The sequence below is a fragment of the Mus musculus genome, chromosome 8, assembly GCF_000001635.26.
Source record: "Mus musculus strain C57BL/6J chromosome 8, GRCm38.p6 C57BL/6J".
In the NCBI taxonomy this organism is placed as follows: Eukaryota; Metazoa; Chordata; class Mammalia; order Rodentia; family Muridae; genus Mus; species Mus musculus.
In genome coordinates, this window is record NC_000074.6 from 87,937,334 (window position 1) to 87,963,054 (window position 25,721).

The window sequence follows — 25,721 nt, forward strand, 5'->3', positions numbered from 1 at the left end:
GTGATTATTCTGTTTCATAAGAACAATCGCTATGCAAATGAAACCTCCAGCTAATACAAACAGGGCTGTTAAACTCACTTGCCAATGTTTATGAAAAGAACCCCAGCCTGGCCCTGACCAAGCATGCTAAGAAAATGTTTAATCACAAGACACATTTGAGTGAGGAAATTAGGCAAATAAGAAAAGATGGCCTGAGTTCATTCCCAGAGCCCCTTCCCACCTCCCAGTCCTGCTTTATTCAGCAAGACAATGATGGCCAAATGAAAAGGTTCCCAGAGGAAGGACGGTGTCAAGGCTCCAGGAAGGAAAAAAAAAAAGACAGGGCAGACTGGGGGGAAGAGGTACCTCACAAATTTTAACAGCCCCTCGAGACCTCCCATCTATTCACACTTGCATTTGAGTAGGGTGGCAGGAAGGGTGGAGGGGACAATGTGCAAGAGGCTCATGAGCATAGTGCAGGAAATTCCTGGCTGCTCCTACCCATGCCCAGCACTGAAAGCAGATCCCAATACCTCCTGCATGCCCAGGCTGTGTCCACCAAGGGAGCCACCAGGCTGGGGTCAGACATCAAACCTCAAGAAAAGGCCTCAATATAAGCAGTCCCAGCCTTGTCTGGCTAGTACTTGGCCTTCCTACGACCCATCATAGAGCAAAATGGCACCCAGTCAATGAACTAGGAAGAGTCCCAAAGGTGTCAGAAGCCACATCCTCAGAGTCATGCCACTGCAGCTGAGGAGTCCATGTAGATCAGGTGTTGGAGAGACCACAGAATGTGAGAGAATTAGTCCAGGTGTCAGGGCATAAATCCCTGTAGGATGGCCTCCCCTTTAAAACAGATATTAGAAATCATGCCCCCTATGCAGCAAGACCTAAGCGTGTGGTGGTGTGCAGTCCTTGGGACTTGAATCTGCTTAGTCAAGGTTAGCTATGAGCTCTGACTCCCTCACTATACTGAAGAGGCCCTGAGGGGGCTAACGGAGTTCCCTAGGTCTCACGGGTTAATAGCACACATAAGACAATCCCAGGTCAAGCTTCTCCAATAGAGATAAAGGGGAAGGATAGGTAGAAACTGCCCTTGCCCTGTAGCTCCTCCCGGAAGTGCTCCTCAAGGAGGCAGTGGTGGGAGGGACCTCTACAGCCATTGCTCCCTGGGGCTGGGGGAAACCAGAGCTGTGTCCTGGCAGGGCCTCCCAGGGGCCCGGGCAGGGGCAGCTGTCCAGAACTGTCTGTCCAAGGAGGGGGCAGGGAGGCTGCCACACGGAGCTCGCCGTGTGCCAGTCCCTGGGGCCAGGCCGGCTCAGCCTGCTGGCTCCATCCAGAGCCCGCCCCAAGGGATGCTGGGGGAGGCAGCCAGGATCAGAGCCGCCGGCTGCGCATTCCCCTCCCCCAGCAACAGGGGACTAAAGTGGGTCAAGGAGGAAGGAGGGGGCCCAGGAGGGCTGGGGGAGGGGGCCGAAGAGCTCGTGAAGGCACCCAGGGGGAGGGAACCAGGGGAGGATGCTTGGAAAAGCAAAACCATGTGTGCAGTAGGCCTTGGGGGGCCAGGCAGAGTGGCTGAACGGCTGCAGAAGACATGAGGGTTGTCAAAATCGCTTCAGAATTAACTGCAGGGGTGGGGGAGGCCTTCATTTGGACCCTCCCCCAGGTTGGTCCTTCCCTTTACCCCACCCATTGGCCTTGGAGGCTCCTTTCCCATCTCTTAGAGCCCACCCTCCAGTCCACACGGAGCAGCCGGTTGGCTCAGAGCAGGAGGTGTGCCCAGCTGGGGCCCAGCTGTCCCGCCAGGAGGCTGGGCTCCTGGGGTAGGGAGCAAAAATGTCGCGCAGCCCATGCTGGGCCCTAGTTCAGCAGAACTGTGGCTGTGTCAGGCCAAGTCAGCCACAGCTCACCAGCGAGAAGATTGGAGTGGGCCCCTGTCCCCAAGAGGCATCCTTAGGGAGCCCGGTGAAAAAGGAAAGGGAGGGAGGCAGGAAACGCCGCCCAAGCTGCTCCCCACCCAGGAGGGGCAACCAGATTCCAGGGTCCTCAGGGGGACACAGTTTGATCCAGGGAGACACCAGCGAGTGGTAGGTCTCCACCCATGACTGGTCCAGCTCTGTCACCAGTTTCTTTAGAAGCTCCCCAACTCATGGCCACAAAAAAAAAAAAAAAGGAAGCATCTACCCACCCAGGCAACTCGATACGGTCCAGAAACCTCCAGGGTGCCTGAGTTCCAGGAAGCTAAGCAAGGAGGGGGTGGGTGTGGGGCAGAGAATATAGAAGGGGTTCAGTGTCCTGTTGTGGGAGTGTATCCAGGGCTCCAGGCTTTTGTAGGGGATGGGGTAAGAAAGTCAAGGGGACAAAGACTTAGAGCAACCTGACACAGCAGGCACCATGGAGAGGCATGCACCCATGGGGTAGTGGGGGTTGGAGGGGGGGTGGCAGGAAACATGAAGCAGGCTTACAGACCAACCCCTGGGGCTTAGGAGGCAGTTCAAGCAAACACCTTACTTTGTATCCCCAGCAAGCCACCCGCCCCCCCCCACACACACACCCCAACAATCACTTCCGGGATTCCCGATAATCCAGAAAGACTTCCCAAAGCCTGGAGGAGTGGGGTGGGAGAAGTCACAGGAGAAAGGAAGACTCCTACCCTGAGTACACTAACCCTGATCTCACAGAACAGAAGAGCTGGCCTCGGGTATCACCAGGTTCTCAAAACACTAGGAAGCAAGCACAGCCTGCTTCACCAACCTCTCAGCGGTCAGTGGGACACCCTGGCAGTCTTCCCTTCTCTAACCTGTCCAAATTGCGCATGCTCCCAACTAGAGCCTCAGGTGTGGACCCAGCCCAGAAGCAGGGAAGGGATAAAGACGACCACCATCCTCAGGGAGACGGTGTCTGTCACCAGCTCAGCTCGGAGTCGAACTTTTTCTTTTCTCCTCACTGGCCCACTCGGACCTCCTGGGGAAAAGCTAGGTTGACGCTGACTCACCAGGTATGCAGAAAGCAGCCCACAATCGCTTCTCGGCCTTTTGGCTAAGATCAAGTGTAGAAAGCAGCCCACGAGTGTCTCTAGCCGACCCCATTGCATCTAGCCACTATGTCCTTGAACACTAGGCATTTCCTCAACTCCTGAAGCCAGGGAAACAGATTGGTACCAACCTGACAGAACTACTGAATCATGAAAGGCATATATAGCAGTCATTTTGAAAATGGTACACAGTAAGCCTCAAAAAAAAAAAAAGGAAAAGAAAAATTGATAAACACCTGTCCCTTCTGCTACCTCTTACTCATTGGCCAAACCTCCCAGGTGGACTCTCTGAAAAAAATAAAGCAGGACCAGATACACAGGGAGATGGGGACAAGCTCAGCCTCACCCAGCACACCCGAGTGAAAAATGAGTTCAGGAAACCCAGGCCAGGGCAGGCCTCCACATTTTCCCCTGGAGAACGTGGAGAGCCAGCCAGTGAAGAGGACAGGACATTCGGAATAAAACCCCGGGAGACACCCAAACAGATTGAACTGTGGACACAAGTGGGCAGCTGGCTTCTCACGGATCCAGGATGGGGGATGGGAGCAGCTTGGCCTGGCTAGGCAGACTCAGGGACCAGCAGCAATGCTGGAGTGTCAGAATGTTCCCTCCGTCCTCAGCCCTAACAGTGTGCACAGGGTCATAGACCCCAGAAAGTTTCTTGCACATTGGAAATAAACAGCCCAACTCACTGTAGCAAATGGCCCTGATACTCCTGAGCTTAGAACAAGGCCTATAGCTTCTGTGAACCCCTTTCTCATTTGGCACAGCAGAAGGGACCTCCCTGGGTGTGTGGAGGTGCCATGTGAACTTCAAGAATGACACAAGTCGCAGAGGTCGTATAAACCTATGTGTCTTTCAGAGCTGGGCATGGTGGTACAGAGCTATTCTACCTAATCTGGGTCTGCTCAAGGCTGGGCAGGGTGACTTAGATTAATTTAAAAATAGAGATAAGAGGGATTAGAGAAATGACTTGATGGTCAAGAACACTGGCTGCTCTTCCAGGGGACCTGAGTTCAATTCCTAGCACCCACGTGGCATCTCACAACCATCTGTAACTCCAGTTTCAGAGGATCTGAGGCTATCCTCTGGCCTCTATGAGGACCAAACACATATGTGGTATTCTGACATATATGCAGACAAGACACCCATATACATAAAATAAATAAATGAAGAAATAAATAAAGAACTAAAGAGATGGCTCAGTGGTTAATAGCACTGGCTGCTTTTCCAGAAGGCCTGGATTCAATTCCCAGCACCTACATGGCAACTCACAATTGTCTGTAACTCCAGTTCCAGGGGATCTGGCATCCTCACACAAACATACACACAGGGGAAACACCAATACACATAAAATAAAAATAAATCTATCACTTAAAAAATAAAGATAATCAAGTAAAGAGTAGGGAACAGAACTTGGTATTGGAATACTTGCCTAACATGTGTGAATCACTGGGTTCAATATTCAGTACCCCCAGAATTAAAAAAAAAAAAAAATTAAGAAGAGGGCTTTTAAAAATCAAGGCCTGGGGCTGGAGAGATGGCTCAGTGGTTAAGAGGTCCTGAGTTCAATTCCCAGCAACCACATGGTGGCTCACAGCTATCTGTAATGGGATCTGATGCCCTCTTCTGGTGTGTCTGAAGACAGCAACAATGTACTCACAAACATAAAATAAATCTTTAAAAAATAAATAGATATCTAGATAGATGTATGTGTATATGTATTTGTATCAAGGCCCAAGGAATAGCTAAATGGCTTGCCAGGTAAGAAGACTTGCCACCAAACTGGTGATCAGAGCTCAATCCCTGGAACCGTCATGGTGGAAGGAGAAAATAGTCCCCTGCAAATTGTCCTCTGGTCTATATACATATACGCTAAGACATTTGCACAGCCACACATAGACATCACACAAAATAAATAAATGCAAAGACCAAAGCTCAGACAGCCATCCTGGGGACTTTCCAGAAGGGACCATGCTCTGTACTGTGTGCACACACCAGCAGACTACCCAACGGTGCCACCCCATACCCAGAGGACTTTTCTACTATTCTACATTCCTCTACTATCCACTATGCTCTGATCTCAAAGAAAGCCATCCAGACTCTTCCCGGTCCCCCCAGACATACACACCCCACATTCCCACAGATGTTGTTCTATCGGATTCTCAAGGGTGAAGAGGACGACTTTTGCTTCTCCTTCTATCATAGCAGGGCTGGACCCAGGCAAAGGAAGGCAGCCCTGGGGTCAAAGACAAAGAAGGCTGTCTACTTTCCTCTGTGCTTCTCTCCCATCTTCCCATGTCAGCTACATCCCCTCACCTCTTCTGGAATGTCCTCCCAGAGGTGCGGAAGTCAGATAAGCAGAGCAGGTTCCCGGTGAGAATCAGCCATTGGCAATATGTACTCTGTCTATCTTACTCTGAAGTCCACTGTTAGCTCCCTGACGGCAGGTACCCAGAATGCCTCGAAACGGCCATCCAGCTCAGGCAGTACCAGCCATCTACTGAATGAGTGGGGAGAGAGTTTTAAGAGGCAAACCAAACTAGGTGACTTGGATCTGTCTGTAGGTCTTCTGCCTGTAATTTCTTAGACAAATGCATTCAAGGGCTGGGGATGGAGTTCATCAGGTAGCGCTTGCTTAGCATGCGCAAATACAGAGCTTGGATCTCTGACATCCCATAAACGAGGTGTGTTGGTATCTGTTGGTAATCACGGCATTCAGAGGGTAGAGGGCAGGAGGACCAGAAAATCAAGATTATCCTCAGCTATAATACAGGTTCTAGGCCAATCTAAAATACAGGAGACCCTATCTTGAATGAATGAATGAATGAATGAATGAATGAATGAATAAATAAGAGAAACCAACCCAGGAGACCCTATCTTGAATGAATAGATAGATAGATAGATAGATAGATAGATAGATAGATAGATAGATAGATAGATAAAGAGAAACCAACCCATGCCCATAGGCCAAGCCTATCTAAGTATTCCTGGCATACCGCAGAGACACCGTGTAGTTCTGAGGTCTCCAAGCTTGTGTTCAAATAGTAACTAGTTCTACCTGTCCAGCGTTGGGTCATTGACTTTACATCCCTGTGCTTCAGCTCCCCCACCCCCGTAACCCACGAGTGATCACAGTACCTGCCCATAGGTGTCTGTAAAGCTTGAATTGGTGTGACGTGCTCAGAACAGCCCTGGCCCCTAGGAAGCAAGCAATGGAGGGCACTGGTTGTGTTACAGTGCATAGACCAAGCTGCAGCCTCTGACCTCCTTAAGCCCCGCCCCAAAGCTGGGGGCCAATCCGAGCTCCGGGACCCCAAGGCTCCCTAAGGTGCACATCTGGCCAGCGGGCTGCAGCCCACCACCTACCACCGCCCGGCACCCTGCAGGAGTCGCGACGCCGCCCCCGCCGGGCCTGGGTCTCTGAGGCCTGAGGGCGCCGGGATCGACTGAGTGGCGGGGGCCACCCGGCGACGCGCGAGCGGCGCAACCCGTGCCTTCCCAGCCAGTCCCCCGCCGCGGCCGCTTTGTGCCAAGTCCAGGCCCTGAGTTACTGCGTCGCAGCCATGGAGCCCTCAGCACGGGTGGGGGGCAGCCGGCGCGTTCCCAGGACGGCGCCTCAAAGGAGTCCCAGGACCGCCTCCATGGGCAGGAGGGTGGGGACCCCGAAAGGGCCACGTTCCCAAGGCCACCAGGCTCTCGCAGGTCACGAAGCAGAAAGGGCCCCGGAGCCGCGGCCTGGCTTCACCTACCCTTTTCCCATCCCCCACCTCACCGTCTCCACCCCTCCTTTCCCCCAACTGCGTTCCTACTCTCATTTCTTGCCCTATCCATCTATGACCTCTTCCTTTTTAAGTATTGCCTCACTGTCTTCCTGTCCCTGCTCTGGTGACCCTGCATCCAGATCTCTGAGACAAGTCCATAGACAGGCTGCAGTAGGCCCAACTCTCCATCTCTTGTCCTGTAAATCTCTGGTGTCCCCAACCCAAGGTGCCTCCCTCATCAACACCACACCTCAGGTCACACAGCATGGCCTGGGAAGGGCCAGGTTCTGGGCCGGGCCTCTGAGGAGACAGAGGAGCCTCCTGGCCTCATTTCCCCATCTGTCAAATAAGTCTGGAATGTGAGTGCACCGCCAGGTGCTGGGGACAATGCAGAGACCAGACAGAGGAGGCACCCTGCGGGAGGGTTCTCACAGAGACAGGTCATGGCCTGAGGCCTCCCATCAGGCTGATATACTGAGAGAGCTGTGAGTCTGTGGTGGGGGTGGAAGGATGTGGCATTTTGGTTCCTGGGGCAAGAATGAGGCTCAAGAATTCTAAGCCTTTGCTGGTAGACAGCCCTAGTTGAGCTGACCCATCACCCAGGGAGTCTCTCTGGGGCCTGGATTGCACCAGAAAAGCCAAAAGGAACTGAGCCAGTGGGGGTGGGGGTGCATGTAGTAAGAGGGGAGGAAACTCAGGGATACCCTGCCACCTCCCACAAACTCCCCAGCCCCGTGGAAGCAAAACCCTTCGGGCCCCCTCCCATCAGAAACTTCTGTTAATTGGATACACATGCCCTCCAGAATGGTCCTATCCAGATAGCTTCTCCTCACCATTCCCTTCTGAACAGGAATTGTGTTATTAACTGGTATATTTACAGAAGCCTCTCTCTCCAACTACGGTGAACTTACAGGTGCACCTGTCGCTAGAGCCTTGGCATAGAGTACTTGCTCAGTAAACACATGGGATGCATGAATGAGAAAGTGAACAACCAACCAACAGCTGTGGACCTTGAAAGCCTTGAAACTCAAGCTGAGGTGAGAGGATCCAGCCACAAGGGATGTAGGGCTCATCACAAACCATGAGGCTCTCTGAGAGACTCTCACATGAGCATTTTAAAGGATCAGAGAAACCCTAAAGGTTTAAGAAAGTTGGAACTCTGCTTAATCCAGTGTTGTCAAGTGCATCTGGTCACAGGAGACATCATACCACTCTCAAACCACGATTTTATAAACAGTCAACGGACTTTAAGAGAGACAGACTTGTCTGTTTGTGTTTACCATAGGACGGAGCTGGGCACACAGGAAGTACTCCTGAATACCTAAATGATGGAAACAGAGAAGCCACACACAAAGCCCACCACTGCTGTGATCAGCCTTTTCCCCGGGAGGCTAGCATCCAAGGCCAACTCACACATGTGCATGCCTTGACTCCAACACACAGGTACAAAGATAGAGACACACTTGAGGAGACATTCACACACAGGCACACAGACCCACAAGAGTGCACAGATCTGTGTGCACAGGCACATGAAGCCCATGTGGCAATGCCCTGCTCTCCCAACAGTCGTTTCCTATGGCTGGCCAGTGACCAAAAAGAAATAATCTACAGGGGGGATGGAGAAGACAAGCCGTGAGCAGCGCAGCAAGTTCCCAGGATGCCCTTGCTCTTCCCTCGGACACAACCCTGTCACAAGGTCACTGCATAACCTTGAACACCTGACCTGCAGCTCTCTGAGCACTTCAGACCACCCTCAGGAGAAGGGTGCTCAGCCTAGGAGTCCTGATTAAGAATCACTATTGCCAGGCAGTGGTGGCACACACCTTCAATCCAGCGGCACTCGGGAGGCAGAGTCAGGTAGTCAGGGTTTAAGGCCAGCCTGGTCTACAAGGCAAGATCCAAGACAGAGAAAAAACTCTTGTCCTTAAAAACAAAAACAAAACAAGGAATCGTTATTGTTCAGAAAAAAAAACTAGGCCAAGATCATCTAGACAGTGAAAGTGAGCACTAGGTTCAAGGACATCCACTGCCTGTAACATCACAGACTGTGCCTACATGTAAGCACTCATTAGATGTTAACTACTCCTGCTGATCCCATCCTCCAAATGAGATGGACTCTGCCCATTCCCTTAGCAAAGGAATTCCATCCATCTACCCCACCACAGCCCAAGGCCTGTGCCTCTCTCTCCCTTGGCTGTCCCGTGTCTCATCCGGCACTCAGAGATTCAGATTTTACCAGCATGGATTCCTCTTGGTTCCCTCTGAATCTTCCTTTGAACCAGGCTGGGTCTCACCTAGGTCGGATGCTCAGGATGTACGAGGATGAATGGATGTATGAGAAAGAGGGGGAAAGGGTACCCCAGCAGTGCCCATCAGCACGAGAAACTTCCCTAATGAAATGTGGATAAAAACAATGTGTGATTTCTTGGCAAAAGAAAAACAAAACAAAGAGAGAAGAAAAAAAAAAAAAAAAAAAAAAGCACTGCTCGAGTTAAGGATGAGGTGAAATCCGCCTTCACACACTAGATAATGGTGGGTGAGCTGGTGTGAGGTCTACAAGTCAGTTTGGAAATAGCTACACAACTGTTCAAGGAAATACTCCTCGACCGACAATCCCACCTCTAGAGATCAACACTAAGAAACGCTCAAACAAGAACACAAAACTCCGCAAGTGAGGATGCTCCGCATCAGTGTAACAACAAAACACAGGAGCTGATTGCATATCCACCAACAGAGGACTGTACAGAAATTCCAGTGCCTTCTGGCTGTGAATGTGGAGATCTACAACACCCTCATGGTAGTAACTTCCATGCTAACGGGCTTTAGCCCTGGTGCTACATTCCATTTACAGAAAGCTTCAAAAGGAAAACTAACCTGAAACCTAATCTTCAAAAATTCTGCACTACGGTCCAGGTCATGTTACTACTTCAGGTGTCTAAGAGAAAACTGTACAACCAAGACTGGAACCACTGCTATGTGAGAATACTAAATGAGAGGCAATACAGTCAGGGGGCATATGATACTCTCTGTGTTCATGTGTAGCTGTTACATACACATGCACTCTTGAAAAAATCTAGGTATAAAGATGACAACCACTGTCACTAGGAAGAAATAGAATTAAGTTATTTTAAGATTCAGAAATATTGGGCTAGAGAGATGACTCCGTGGTTAAGAGCACTGGCTGCTCTTCCCGAGGTTCAATTCCCAGTACCACATGGCAGCTCGCAACTGTCTATAACTCCTGTTCAGGGGGGATCCAAACACCCTTACACAGGCATGTATGCAGTTAAAACACCAACGTATATAAACTATCTCATTTGTTTGTTTGTTTCTTTGTTTGAGACAGGGTCTCTGTATAACCAACCCAGGCTTTCCTGGAACTCACTCTGTAGACCAGGCTGGCCTCGAAATCACAATCTCCACCCCTGCCTCCAGAATGCCAGAATTAAAGGCATGTGCTGCCGCCCAGCTCAGAAATCATTTACTTTCTCTTAAGATGTGAGCACACCCAGTCCAAAGGCAGCATTCTACAAAGGTGTGAAAGCAGGGCTGAGCTCTGCTCCTACAGAGCCAGGGGCTTCCGCAGCCCTTGAGAAAGCAGATTGTCTGTTACTTTCAGGGCTGCCAGTGTAATTATAAAGCTAATGACCACTGGCTCGGGCTCTGGAGCTGGCTAAGACTTATGCACAAATCCTAGCTGTTCTGAATGACCTTGGCCAGGGCATTTCAGTGCCACAGTTTACAGGTCTCCAGAACACAAAGTCAATCAAGAATCGTGTGGAGGTACAAGAGGGATGAGATTGTACAGCGTTGACCCCACACATGCCCTCCCCGTGGCTCTGGATGGACACATGTATGACCTGGTCATTCTCCACCTTCATCAGCCCTGGATGAAAAAAGTACCCAGAGAACCAGCTTCCGGGATGCTTAGCCAAGCCTTAGGGCCAAATGCGTCTATACAGCTGGCACATCGACCCCACAAGCTCTAAGATTCTTGGGCATCTCAAGATGTTCACACAGCTGTCAAGTCCTATTCCAGCCTCTCTTGTCTCCCACATTCCTCAGCCTCCAAGAGGGCAAGAGAGCAGGCAGGACAGGACCAGCTGCGCACTGCAGAATTCCCTAGAACAACTCCTTTGGATTCATCACTACCAACCCACTCATTCTCCCTTGTTTTACTTTTATGAATCAAAAACTCTACCTAGGCTGCATGCAATGGCACAGACCTGTCACCCCAGCACTCTGGAGGCTGAAGCACAAAGATCTCAAGTTCCAGATCAGCCTGGCTGGCTACAGAGCAAAACTGTCACCAAAACAAGCAAAGTCAACCAATCAAATGAACAGAAAACTATAGAGCTGAGGATGTAGCTCAGTTTACAGCATCCATCTAACACACACAAGGCCCTGGGTCCAAGGTTCTGGTTTCAATTCTACTTCATAGCATACAGTAACAACCCAACCAATCCTATCCCCTTCTACAGACAGGAAACAGGCACAAACAAGAACCTGTCTTGCCTGAGGCCTCAGAGTATACTCTCTCTAACCTTCCTCATCCCCATGATGGATGCCAGGTTTACCTTCAGGAAAGGAGGATCTTTCTTTTCTGTTCTAGATAACTAATAGGCCACCAGGCTATTACTGTTCATAGTCTCCTTCCCACCTCTGTTTCAGCCCCGCCCCTCACTCCTACCACTGCTCCAGAGGCAAACCCTAAAGACAAGGAACGTCTGTAGGCCCCCAGTGGTACTGCACTATAGAGAGCCCCGGCTAGCCCCAAACCACCCAGGCATCTCCAGTGTGACCCCTGGAGTTTTGTGGCACTTCACTGGAGGCAGCATGAGATGTATGTTCAGTCAGGGGCTCTGCTTTACCACTTAAAATTATTTTATTTTTTCTCATGCTAAGCTATCGTTTCTAAGGCGTGCAGATCAAGAGACAGTGGCGACAGTGGAGCAAGAATGGAGGGGAGACGGCACCAGCCACCCCCAGCTTCAACAGGCAGAAGCCTCACAGCCCTCACTGAAACAGAGGCTGGGAAGGTAGGGAGGAAGCAGGACCTGCCTCAGATATGGGTACTGCCATGAAGTCCCACTCAGGCCTCAAGACGGTATTTACGCCTGCAGCCTACCCTCATTTGCTCCCTCAGCCCCTGGTTAATGCATTTGCACATCTCCCACACACTTATCCAACGCACACCCATTGTTCACCCACTCATATGCACTCCACCAACCACCACCATATTTGCTCAGTCAGAGGTTTTTAGACCCACAACCCAGGCAAGGAGATGAAGATCATGCAAGAGTATGGAGTCCCAGATACCCAACAGTGTGTCCACACTTCAGTGAATTCTCTCACTTGAAGAACACAGATGCTACCATCTCTCAAAAGAACTGGCTTCTAAGGACTGTAGACTATAGCCCTAGGAAGCAGAACCAAGACTACCACAAGTAAGTCAGAGAGACAGCTCTACAGTTGTAATCCAACACACAGATGTACAGAGATGTACACAGATGTCCAGAGGTTTCCCTGAGAGCGTAAGTGCATCGGCCCAGGCTGGATGAGACAAAGGATGCCAGAAACATGGAAGATGAGCTTGAATCCAAGGTTGCTCGTCATCCACTGACTTTCAGGATGGAGGGACCCAATGGTAAAACGGGAAAGGCCTAGCTGGCTGACTCCTCCAGGAGGGCTAACAGAGCATCTGTAGAGGCTAACCTGGGGCACTGCTGACAGTATCTCAGAGGCACAGCACTCTGCAGCCTCCAGAGCCCCCTCTTTCCGTCTGTCTCTACTGGGACTCTGCGCTCCTCCTGTACCCTCTCTCTCTGGAGAACCCCTAAAGCTGATGATTGCCTCTCCTCTCCCTAAGTGCCAACCTGTTGTCCTTGGGGGTTAGGGACAGAGTTCTATCTCCTGCTCAGAAACCAGAAACATCTTGGTAGCTGCAAGGTCCCATAGCACCTTCGCCAAGGGTCTAACCTGGATGTGGCGAGCACCCTGCCCAGCTGTCTTACCTAACCATTCCCCATCCCTTCACCAAACCCAGATGGTAATCACTCTGCCTTCATGCAGGTAAAAGTGGATACAGCAGGAGGCAGAGAAGCAGTATGTCTTCTCTAACTAGGAGCAACAGAAGTAAAATAAACCTCAGAAAGGGACAGGAATGTCAGGGTTACACAAAATAATGCCATCCAGGTAACTGACAGGCAAATCTCAATTACAGGAAAGGCAGGGGTAGAAAATGTCCTCCACTCCCACCAGGAGACTAACAAATGGCTCTGCACCAACACCCACACCTATGTGCCCACATTGGGACTTTTAAGGAGTAAGTCAAAGCAGCCATTCCATAGAGCTGTTTCTTCTTTCTCAGGGGAGCCAACCCGGAGAGATCAGGTTGAAAAGACAAGTGTCTTAGTCAGGGTTTCTATTTCTGCACAAACATCTTGACCAAGAAGCAAGTTAGGGAGGAAAGGGTTTATTCAGTTTACACTTCCACATTGCTGTTCACCACCAAAGGAAGTCAGGACTGGAACTCAAGCAGGTCAGGAAACAAGAAGTGATGCAGACGCCATGGAGGGATGTTACTTACTGGCTCACTTCCCCTGGCTTGTTCAGCCTGCTTTCTTATAGAACCCAAGGCTACCAGCCCAGGGATGGCACTACCCACAAAGGACCCTCCCACCCTTGATCACTAATTGAGAAAATGTCTTACAACTGGATCTCTTGGAGGAATTTCCTCAACTGAAGCTCCTTTCTCTGTGATAACTCCAGCCCATGTCAAGTTGACACACAAAACCAGCCAGTACAACACGGAAGGGCTGGCTGGGTCCTAGCAGGCTCTGGGATCTGGCTACCTAGGCTCCTGGTCTAGGCAGACTCAGCCAGGATCCACCTCCAGAAGTGTGGTATCCCTGAGGACAGGGCAAGTGCTCCAATGGTGGCCTGACAATGGCCACCAGATCACTCAGACACTCCCGAGCCAGCACTATGGTGCCTTCTAGACTACAGACCCCCAAGCCACACCACTAGAGCTGTATACAGGAGGATGACAGAGATGGCCAAAAACACCTGTACTGCATGCTTTCCAGCCACTTACCATGTATTTTTCATGGTAAACTTTACTGATTTTACAGTTTTATAACCTCTCCCAAATCACGTCTGTTTGTTTGGGGTTGGGGCACCAAGGCGCACGTAGGTGCAAATCAGAAGACAACTTGCCAAAGCTGGTTCTTGCTGTCCACTGTGTGAGTCCCAGGGGTTGAGCTCAGGTGGTCAGGTTTGGTAGAAAGTTCCTTTACCCACTGAGCCGTCTCACCAGCCCTAGTTTACAATCCTTTAAACCCTTCTCAGAGCAGTCAGGTGAACCTTCCCAGCCTGGCCCACTATCTGCAATCTTTCTTGCTTTCTTTTGTAAACAGGGTCTTACTGTGTTTTCCCAGGTGCCTCAAACTTGCTCTGTGAGCCAGGCTCACCTAGAATTCAAAGAAATCCTCCTGCCCCCGCCTCCAGGCATGGAAGGTGTGGGACACTAACTTGTAATTTTTTTTAAGGCTTATTTATTTATTTTATGTATATGAGTACACTATTGCTCTCTTCAGTCACACCAGAAGAGGGCATCAGATTCCATTACAGATGGTTGTGAGCCACCATGTGGTTGCTGGGAATTGAACTCAGGACCTCGACCTCGGGAAGAGCAGTCAGTGCTCTTAACCACTGAGCCATCTCTCCAGCCAGTTTTACTCACACAATAGTAGAGAAGTTAGGCTCAGCCCCAGGCCACTGTTTCTCTTACTGTCCCCACACAATACCTCAGTCTAGCAGGAGGAACTTCCAAAACAATAAACTCTTAGAAGTTCCACAGTCCAGGGAAAGCCTTTCACTTAGTGCTCTCTCAGAATGAACCCTCAAGGGACACAGGAGCATTTCATACATTCCTCTTCTCTCTCTCTCTCTCTCTCTCTCTCTCTCTCTCTCTCTTTCTCTCTCTCCTCTCTCTGTCTCTTTTAGTCCCTGGCCCTTAAGTGATATCAGCCCCAGTACCCCCATTATCTAGAGAGAGAAGCGGCTGTTAAGACAGTGAGCGCATCCACAGAGCCCCATTTCATATCCCAATTCAGAAGATGACACGAACATCTGCTTTCACTTCAAGACATTAATTTTCAATTATTGGAGAAAAACAAAATTAGTCCTGACAAATTGCTGTTGAATACTGGCTCTTGTCTGGTGGCTCATAACAACTTCGGGGGCCCACAATTAGAATCCTAGGACAGACTATCCTGATGGATCTCTCCCTGTCATCTGGAGTCCAGGATGATGACGGCTCCTCACAAAGGGCCCTCTGCCAGGCAACGGTGAGGTGACACTCCTACAAGCCTCCGCAGGCAGGTGTCTGCCTCTCTCTTGACCAGATTAGGGAACTGAAGGGGAAGAGCACTGCAAAAAGCCATGCCAAGGCCTCCCTCCTTCTCTGAAAGATTTTGGCACTACAATAGAGATGCCAAGTCTTCCTGTGTCCAGAAAAGACTGGGGCCACCTCATGAGACTCTAAATGCAATGCGCCCTCTATGGTGGGGGCCGGGGAGGAGGGGAGTGCATGATTGTCCTCCTGAGACCCCTCTCCTCTGACACTATGTGGCCCAAACTCAAGAGCCCCAGCCTCCAACAGCCAAAGCTTATAGAGCCTGAGTAACAGAAAAAGTGTTTCTCAGCCAGGAGTGGTAGCAGAAACCTACAATCTCAGTATTGAGAAGGCTAAATAAATCAAAAGGCTAGGCTAGGCTATGCAGCAAGATCCAATCTTAAAAAAAAACAAAACAAACAAACAAAAAAAAACATTCTATTAGTTTTAGATGTGGAGGCATACACCTTTAATCCCAGCACTCAAGAGGCAAAGGCAGGCTGATATCTGTGAGTTTGAGGCTAGCCTGGACTACATAGTGAGTTCCAGGACATCCAGGGCTATGTAGAGAGACCCCGTCTCAAAAGAAAAGTAATTAAATAAAACTTTTTTGCCAGAGTCCCATGGACCCAAGAATCAAGCTTTAGCTACAGCCTCAGAACAAAAAGAAAAAGGAAGAAAACTGAATTTGCCAAGTTCAATGACCCCCCCCATCTAGAAAACAACCCACTTGATAAGTGATTATCAGCACTTTAATCTCATTTGTTAGGGGCTCTTATAAGAAGCCAGGGAAATATGAGTGAGCAGAACTCCAAAAGAATCATGTAGCAGTCTTCAACTATTACTTGCCACAAATGAAACCAGAGTGTATGTCCTGCTAAAGGGAGGCTCTTCTGGGATTGGGGGGGGGGGGGGGGCAGAGGCACAAATGAGGGGAGGTAACCATGGAGGAAGGCATGTTTTAAATAAATAAATAAACAAACAAACAAATAAATAAAACAAAGGAAAATTATATCTTTAAGATGAGAATGAAAACCATTGCTACTTCCAAAGTCAACTCGGTAACTGAGCTGACATTGTGTAATTGACTTTGCAGGAAGAACAACAGCAGTGTAACAAAGAAAATGTCAGTGTTTTCACAGTGCTAATCTATAACGCTGGGAGGCCCTCCCGCTGTCAGCCAGGGCTGACAATACAATAGCTTTCAGAGGGATATTACCATCATGCTTTTATTCCTGACATCAATCAAGACAAAGAGAATCCTTTTCACAAGACATTAAAAAAATCAAACCTTTGTACGAGAAGATAGGTAAAGGACCGCTCTCCTTAAAGACAGCCATGAGGAGCAATCAGCTAATTGGCATCCTTGAAAGAGAGAAAGTATTTTTATTTACTGAGTGTACAACCCCAATCGTTGGCTGTCCCAGACCCTGCCAGGTAAGCTAGGAATCAGAAGTTTCCATTCCCATCTCTCCCACTCATTTCTCCCTTCCTGGAACCCACAGCAGGCTTAGAAAGCTAATAGCCAATGCCAAAAACTTCAAGCAAGATAAAACCAACCCTGGCTTTGTCAGGCCCTTTTGGGTACAAAGCTAGTTAAGCACTCTATGCATATAATGACCTTGCCATCATCAGATAGCTATTTGAAGAAATTGTCAAATTTGCCAGCAAACAATGTATTAGAATTTTCCCAACTACCCCATAGTAATAAGGCACCCAAGTTAGTCCCCACAGTCCACTAGACCCACACATCTGAAGGACTCCTAACGGCAAACGTTTTCCAGACATAAGAGTAAGAATAGTCCTGGGCCAGGTGCCAGGGTGGTTTTGTGCAGGGTGTATATAAGGTGAGTTTGTGAACATACTCGCTCACCCTGGCAAAAGGATCAAGCCATAAAGAAACCTAACCACCTTCAGTTCCATTTCTGTGATGGCAAGACAGTTTGGATGCCTGTGCGTCTGCAGCTGATGACAACAAAGTTGCAGATCCAAAAGCAGCAAGTGAGCTGGGCTAATGTTCCTGAGACCCTTCCTAAACTAACCCACAGAGCCACAAGCCCACCAGAGAGCCCATGAGGGTGCTCTGGACCCTTAAAGGGTGCACACCTACCCAGGACTTAGACAATTGTGATAGAGGGAGGGGAGGGAAATGGGTCCTCTAGACCAGAAGGGCTCAGGGTGGTGTGACTGGCCCCTCTGATGCCTAATAGACAATGCAGCAAAAGTATGCACTTGAGCCTGATAACTCAGAGGCAGATGCCAGAAGCATCTCTGGCAGACAAGAGTGCTTTCACTTCTCATTAAAAAAAAAAAAAAAAAAAAGTGGACACCTTTGGTCTATCTATTGAGTATTGAAACAACAGGTGCTCTTCATTTTGCTGCAAGATGACCAAAATTTTAAAAAGAGAAGCCATCCTATTGCTGCCGTGAGAACTCATTCCCCCCCCAGCCCCCCCACCACCACCTAAAGCAATGGTTCCTCAGAGCCAGGCGGCAAGCCTGCACCGCAGCCTCAGTGGTGGGCTCCTTTCGTTTACACATCCAAATGAACAGTTAAGAGAAATCAATGCATCTAATTGCCAGACTATTAAATCCAACATCAGGGGAAGAATTCCACAGCCACCAGCTTAAGAGCTGGCTACCGATATAGCAATTGTTGCAACTTTCTATTCGACTGAACCAGATCTCCAGCCTTTCTGTCTCCAGCTAGGAAGGTTGCACTCTAAAGATGATGTGCTCCAGTTTCCTCCTCCTCCTCCCGTGGTCCCCCTCCTCCTCTGTTAACATGCCACAGCACTGCCAGGGCTGGCTGGTTCTACTGAATCGCTTTATGACTGGGAAGTCACCGGCATTTTGAACCTTTCCTAGCGAATGCACACTAGACACCTCACAGTTAAACATTTAGCAAGATTCTCCTGCCAGAGGCACATAGTTATCTTATTTTATTGCTTATTAAGTTTTTGCAAGGAAACAGGTGTAAGAACCTAAACAGCAATTACTAAACATAAAGGATATTTTCTAGACTAAAACAGGTATTTCTAAAGCTGGGGATCGGTAATTTAATTGGTGTGGAAGGAATTAAATATTAGGATTTGAACGTCATCTACCTGAACCTAGAGAAGCCTAAGGAATCTACAAAGGATTTGTCTTGCCCTTCCTGCAAGACCATGTTCATTTAGCCAAACAAATCTCAACCATTTACACTTGCGTGTGGTCTCTGCTGAATCAAGAAACCTGTAACCTCAGAATGCCTCTACTTATTACACCTCAATTATTTCCATGGAAACAGGCACAATGGTGAACCACACTGCTCCCAAGTCCCTAGACCACCAAATTTATAAGACAGACTTTTGAGGTGCTCAAGCTGTCAAGGGAAGACAAAGAAAGGAATGACAGTACAGAAGTCACAAGTGGTCATTTTGGATGGTGGGGGTAGGGGTAGGGTGCATGGACCCAACCTAAGTGCTAATTAATATTAAGAACTGTACTAAAATAGAGAAAATCAACCATGGTACAAATTATTGAAAAGTTTTTAGCTGAGGCTGGGGAGGGGGTGTTCATTTCCTGCAGAAGTGAAGAGTCTTCTCATGCAGCCTGAGGACAGAGCTCCTCAATGTCGAAAGACAGAGAGACCTGCTGGTAATCGTTACCAAACTACCTGGTATCCTCAGCCAAAATAGCATCAGTGAGGGAGATGACAACAGCCTAGGGAATGAGGCCAAAATCATCAAAGGAAACAAATTGTTGCAACTGCCACGCCACCAGGACAGGCATACAAAGAGAAAAAGGGAAATCGGTCAGAAAGCGTGACTTCTGTAACAGTTATGAATTTGGGTGGTTTGGAGGGTTGATTTTTCTTTTTCTTTTTCTTTTTCTTTTTTTTTTTTTTAACAAAATCACAGGGCTTTTGAAAAACAGGCCACTCACTCCCTGCCCTCCTGCCTCAGAACCCCCACCCCATTGCCTATTTGCTGGGCGTCCTCCCTATAGAGTGGAGCTTTCCAAAGGAGGACCAACATCCTGAGGGGACAAGTGACCCCACTCCAGAGGGAGGTTGTGTCCAGAGTGGGAAGTGCCCCCTGGGGCCTGTTTGATTTTCAAAGCTGCTGTACCCTAGCTTTCAAATCACACTTTCTGAGCATTCATTCAAAATTGTTACATTTCTGTCTTTCCTTCCTGCTATGGGCTTTCATATTTTGGAGATCAATTACAAATTACGGCCAAGCGACTTTCACAGCAGAATACTCCAGGCTGGGGGAAGTCCACCATGCCTCCCATCAGCTCTGCCACACAGCAGGAGAGTTAAAGTGGGATAAACAGTGTTAAAGGAACAGCTGGTCCTTAAGAAGTACCTTCAAGCATCTTTAAAGGTGAAGACCTTGTCCTTTCAAACCCTTGGTGTGGATGGTACAGTCCACACTTCAGCTCTGGCTTTGGAACAGGGCTGGGGAGAAAGGGGGCAGTTCTTGAGAAGGAATAAATCTTTCACCTATTGTAATTCTTGTCTATTCAAATTATCTCTTCTCTTAATTCTGCTCTTGATACCTGGTCATTCACTTCTCCACCTTATTCACCTCAGTAAAGGCAAAGCACTGAGAGAAAGGGCTTCTGGGAAAGAGCTCTGGGAAGGGTCAGGCAGGAGGCAAGGGTCCTTGAAGACCCCAAGGATGGAAAAGTAATGTGTGACTCATGTTCCAGAACTTCTCAAAACGCCTCTGCTGGTCTGCCTGCCACTGGGCTCTCAGTGCTTGAGTTGCCTGCTACATACAAATACATATATTTAGGGACGGACACTCGTTAAAAATCATTTCAAGGCTCATTTCATGAAAGGCTGAAACTCAATTCTAGTCTTTTTCTGTGATCCATGGAGTGTTTTTAGAATTTGGTCCAGGCAGTTTTGAAACACCCACCCATCTGTTTGCTGTGATCTGCCCTACCTTTGCTTTCTGTGGCTTGCCTTCTAAAATAAGAGGTTTGGAGACACAGACGGGGTTAAAGGTGAACAAGCAGCATCACACAACACACACACACACACACACACACCTGCTTTTATACACAGTCTTAACTCAAAATCAGCTGCCTCAAAACTGTTTTCCCTACCAATAATTCCAATTCCACTTTTCTTCTGGGTCACTCTCCAAGAACTGGGTAGTTAGCCAAGGAAAGAAATCAAATATTATTTCAATCTGCAAAGCTCTTCTTTCTGTTCTCCTCTTCCCTGTCGTCTTCTGGGAATCTTCTCTTCTGGCCTCTTTGTCCCACAATCAGAACCCTCTGGAACCTCCAGTTCTGTAGAGCAAGTCTGCCTGCTCCAGATTGAGAAACTGGATGAGGCGCTCAGCTGCCGCAACTTCTCTCAATGAAAGAAAGGAGCCGGCGCTTGAGACTTAAGACCACAGGGAGGGTCTCGGTGGGGCCAGGTGCCCCTGACTCTCCTGGGGCTTTAGAAGGAAGGAGAAGCCAAGTGTCTGGCAACCCACGTGGTGCAGATTCAGCACCAGCTATTCTGTCCAGGAGCAAGACTGGCAGGAAGGGAGCCGGCCCCAACGCCTTCCCGCGCAGGCCTCCAGGAAATGAACTTTTCAGAGCAGGGCTGGGCTGTGGCCAGAGGTTATCAAGAGAGTCGAGCAGGACAAGGGCCTAAAGACTTCACGCTCCACAGCTACTCTCGTCCTGCTCCTGTATCATCTAATCTATCTCTCAACGCGACCAGGCAGGGGCTGCACTGGGTACAAAGCAGCAGGCCATGCCTGCAGAAGCGAGCTGGGGAGGGAAAAGGGGACAGGGAGGAGCTGCAGGCCCTCGCGCAGCTTCTCCCTGAGGCATCTGCTCTCCAGGGGTCCCTTCAAACCCGGGGTTCTCCGAGGAATTAGAAAGCAAGGGGGATGTGTGTACTTGGCTATCTATAGCTCCTCACAAACGTGCGCACCCTGGGGAGTCAGTACGGAAGACAGCCTGGGTGCCCGCGGCGCGGCTGCCCAGGGTGGTATCGGACGCCCCGCTCCAAGGGGCGCTCACAGCAGCCGCTGTGCTCCCCTGGGGACCAGCATCCCGCCGGCGCGGCACAGACAATGAACTCCTGGCGAGGCTCCCTGCCCAGCTGGCCTCGGTGGAGCCGGCAGGAAGTGCGGGGGCCCGGGCCGGGAGCTCGGCCTGGGCCCGGGGCGGGGAGGGGGCGCCCGGCTTGCTCTCTCTTCGCGTCCCCGAGTGACCAGGAGGGCACCGGTGAACGCAAGCGAGGCCCGGGGCCAACCAAGGCGCCTCGGGGCTGCCAGCCTCTGGGGCATCCGTCCTCGCCGCCTCTTCCTCATGCTGCCGCCGAGATTCGCAATCCCCGCCAAGTCGGCCCGCACCCCTTGATTGGCCACGCGGGCCGGGGGCCGGCGCGTTAGAAGCTGCGAGGGCCCCTCTACTGAGCCCCCCAACCCGGGTCCGGGCGAGCGCCGGCGCCGGTCCGGGAGCGGATCGGCCGGCAGGGTGTGCGTCCTGCCCCCGCCGCCGGCGCCTCCTGTTCGCGGCCTCCGCCTCCGCCTCTGCCTCCGCCTCCCTCCGCCTCCTCCTCTCGGCGCTCGCTCGCTCGCGCGGTCCCCGGCCGCCCGCCCGCCCGCCCGCCGGTCCCTCCTCCCTCGCTCGCTCGCTCCCTCCCTCCTCGCTTGCTCGCGCCTCCGCCGGGCCTCGCTCGCTCACCTTTCACCGATCGCGGCTTCGCCTGCTTCCGCCTGGACATGTCCGGGGCTCCGGGCGCTCCGTCGCCGTCCGCGGTCGGCTCCCCGCACCGCCCCCCGCCGCTCCGGGCAGCCCTTCTCCCCCTTCTCCTCCTGCCTCTCGGAAACTTTGTTTTTTGCAGCCGGGTCGGCGGCCGTAAGGAACGGACCGCAGGTCCCGGGCAGCCTCCCTGTAGGGGACAGCCCTGGACGGCCCAGGCCGCTGGGGGACCGGGGGAGGCCCGGGGGGCGCGCCGGGGCCCTGCCTGTTGCAATGCGGCAGCCGGGGGCTCCGGGTCCCAGCGGCGGTCCCAGCGGCGCGGGGAGTCCGGAGGCCACTCGGCCGAGCCGAGTTATGCAAAAAAAAAAAAAAAAAAAAAAAAGCCGCCCCCCTCCTCTTCCCCACCCCCCGCCGGCCCCCGGCCCCTGCGGCCCCCTCCCTCTCTCCCCCACACCACCGCCACCCTCACCCTCCTCCTCCTTCTCCTCCGCCCCTTGCCGGATTTTTGTGCAAAGTTTGCAGGCGTCCGGCCACACAGCCCGGTGCGGAGCTCACAATGAACCCATCTGAGGAGGGGGAACGGGCTGGAGCCCGTAGGGTCTCAGGGGGCGAGGAGACCGGAGGCGGTCCGGAGCGCAGGAGCTTAGTACCCCCCGGAAAAAAAAAAAAAAGCCTTCAAATTATCCCCTGCCGCACATACACACAAAAAATAATAATAATAAATATTAATGGCTCAAAAATGCCCAAATGCCTGGTTTGGAAATTATGATGGATGGGGGGGGGGGGTGTCCCTCAACTCAGCCTACTTAGAGGGGGGCTCGAAACGGCCGCAGTGGCTTGTAAGCCGCGGCTGGGGGTCCCCGGCTCACGCCCCCTTCTCTGGCTCTCGGCTCGATCTGATGCGGGCTCCCTGGAGGAGTAAGGGGAGCGCGGGGGCGCTCAGGCGGAGGCGGGCAGGGGCGCCCGTGGCACGGGCATTGCTCAGCCGATGTGCCGGGCCGCCGCTGCCTGCCCTCGGGCTGCGGTGCTCAGCGCGCGACGCGCAGTCGATCCCCAGGCCGGTGCCAAGTCGCCGGCCCCGCTAGCTGCCTCCATGGACCAAGGGCTGGGAGAGGGGGGAGGTGGCGGCCGCGGTGGCGGAGGAGGGGGAAGAGCAGGCGGCGGCGGCCGGGCTCCCGTCCTCCCGGGCAGCGGCGGCGGCGGCTGCGCCCCGGCTCCTCCGCGCTCCAGCCGGCGCCGGCCCGCCCGCCAGCCTCCCTCGCGCTCCTGTCTTCTTTGTGGTCGCTGGCTCTCCTCCTCCCGATCCGGCTGCTGGGGCTGCACTGCAGAGACACATAATAAAGCCAGGCTTGGCTGGAAATGTAGCCGGGTCCCAGCAGGAGGATGTGAGGAGCGGAGTCCCGGCGGGGGAGCGCTCTGATCCCGTGGGGCGCCCCGCACTGCTCCGGCTCGGATCAGACGGAGAGAGGGCCAACAGCACCGAGCGATGGACAGCGCTGGAAATACAGCTCCGGCCGCCCGCAAAACCCGGACCACGGCGGTGGCGGCAGGCACGGCACGGGCACCGCACCGGCACGCGGGGCCCGGGCTTGGGCTCTGACAGCACTGGGCAGGAGGAGAGAACAGATAACAGGCCCGTGCGGGATGACAGGCTTGCCCGGATGCCTTTAGTATCACAAACTAAAAACGTGAGAAAATGGGGGAGCAAACCAAGATGGAATGCCTCAGCATTGCGGCCCCCGAGATTTATCCACGCACAAGAATTACCCCAGGACCTGGCTTTTCTTGCTGGTTCGGTATTCCAAAACTATCTCTGTCCCACACCAAAGAGAATCTTCCACTACTGAGCTAACTCATGCCTCCATCTGTATAACTCTCGCGCCTAGTTCGAACTAACCAAACACCATATACGCGGCACATCTTGTATATTTATTTCACCCCTTCCCTCCTACTAGGGAAAGAAAACAGCTCCTACTTTCCACAAAGTTTTGCCCCAGCCACCAGGGGGCGCCTTGCGTCGCAGCAGCTCTTACAGTTGTGGCTATGACCCTCGCATCGGGCCCTGGGATCAGTCATCCCTAGGCGGTTCCCCTAAACTGCCCTTTGAGGCCTCTCCCACCAGCCGCAAAGGCCAGGTCGCAGCTGGGGAGGGGTCCCGACACTGCCCCCTCCCAGCAAGTGGCGCCACCTTAGGTCGGCTCGCCCGGCAGCAGGGAGAGCAAAGCGGGTGAGCGGCACGGCGCTGGGGGTTATCAATCTCATAGATCGATAAGTTGCCACTGGAGAGAGGGGAGGACTGTGTCCCCTCGGAGACGAGTTACCCAGGGCAACCTTTCACGGGGGGGGGGGGGGGACCGCTGCCCGCGGAGAGCAGAGCCCGGCCCAGCCCAGCGTGGCGCCCGCCCCAAGCAGGGTGCCCGCGCCCCGCGGTTCCTAGGCCTGAGCGCCCGCCGGGTCCGCGCCCCCCTTGGCTAGCTTCTCGGTCCTGCGGGGCCTTTTTCGCCAAGCTCTTGCTGGGCTGATTGCTGAGGTAGATGCCACCCCCGCAACCCTGCGGCTTGGGAGCACAGGCCGGCGGCTGCAGAGAAAGACCTGAGGCAAAGGGGCCCGTGTGCGCGCACCTAGGGCCATCTCCAAGGCTGAGTCGGGTGACCGCGCTATGCGTCGCCAAGGCAAACGCTCCGGCTGCGGGAGACAGAGAGCGAGGGGATGTCCCAGAGGGAATAGAGTCTGACCAGAGACATCCTCCTGTCTGGGTCCTGGGCCCTGGGGGCCACTGCTACTTCGGGGTTAGAGCTGCCATCCCTGACCATTTCCCTCCCTTCCTCCGCAGCTCCTGCCTCTGAGTGCACACCATCCCAGGCTTCCCGCAGGGACTGAAAGCCGCCGCCCACGGCCTAGAGATGTCCAGCGTTAGACAGAGAAGGGGTGCCAAGGGCCAGGGCAGAGGCCGAGAGACGCCTGGGAAGGAGCCAAGAAGGAGGGGCCGAACCCGTCGCTCCCCAACCCCCGCCGGCGCCTGGGATCGAGGCCCATGGAGAGAGGCTGACAGGCGGCAGATGGCACACGCTGGGGGAGGGGGCGATTGGCCTCGGCTCGGGGTGCCCCCGCCGCGGGCTGCCTCTCCTAGGTGGAGGGGGAAGGGACCAGCCCCCAACTTGTGCGCTCTGGCTCTCTAGGGCACTGAGACTGCGGACTGCGCCTAGCCTAAAGCCTTGAGGGAGAGGGCCAGACAAAAGAGCGTGGTAGGGAAAGGGGGCGTGTAGAATTGAAGGAGGGATTCCTCACTGGCGTGGACCGGTGATTAGGAGACCCTTGTCGCTGCCCTCTTTCCACCCTCAGGGAACTGCGGGAAGCTCCGAGGTCGGAGGTGGCAGAAACAGGATGGAGGAGGGGGCGGCGTTGGACCGTTTGGAACTAATCTTCAAGGAGAAGGGTCGTGGAGCAGATCACAAAGTTCTCTGGACCCTTCCCGCGCTCCCCAGCCACACACGTTTTCCTCTCGACGCTCATCCCTGCCCCCCACTGGCGCGCGGCTGCGGTCTCCCAGCTTAGCCGCAGTCAGGGTACGGAGGGAACTCGACCTGGCCCCACAGCTGCGGCTGAAGTCCTCTGAAGCTTGTTTCATTTTAAACTCCTACTAGGGGAGGAAAAAAAAGGTTGTTTTAAGGAAAATTGCAAAGCTACAAAAAAGCCACTCATGTCCCCTTTAACTGTCTTCACCCCTGCTGAGCTCCCATTCCTGGGGTCCAAAGGAATACCTAGTAACTGGGGCCTTGCTTCTCTGCAGCCTGATGACTTTGGACCAATGCTGATGGTGTTTGACCTCCTGTCGGCGTCC

At 52.3% G+C, this 25,721-nt stretch overlaps 1 protein-coding gene across 6 annotated transcripts in view; it reads right to left on the bottom strand.

Annotated features, from left to right (window-relative positions):
* Zfp423 (zinc finger protein 423) overlaps positions 1-24,720 on the bottom strand; it is a 300,244-nt gene extending 275,524 nt beyond the window's left edge. Inside the window, exons 1-2 of one of the 6 annotated variants that reach the window (XM_011248560.3) lie at positions 21,863-22,262; positions 6,155-6,214 (exon numbers count right to left, since the gene is read on the bottom strand). In XM_011248560.3, coding sequence (XP_011246862.1) covers positions 6,155-6,214; positions 21,863-21,902 — 100 coding nt within the window. In that variant the 5' untranslated portion in view covers positions 21,903-22,262. Of the gene's footprint in view, positions 1-6,154; positions 6,215-6,382; positions 7,532-16,466; positions 16,541-20,275; positions 21,706-21,862; positions 22,263-24,501 lie in introns of those variants that run through there. The other 5 variants (XM_017313033.2, XM_030243876.1, NM_033327.2 and 2 more) reach the window with 5 other exon arrangements.
* Positions 24,721-25,721: the final 1,001 nt, after the last annotated feature.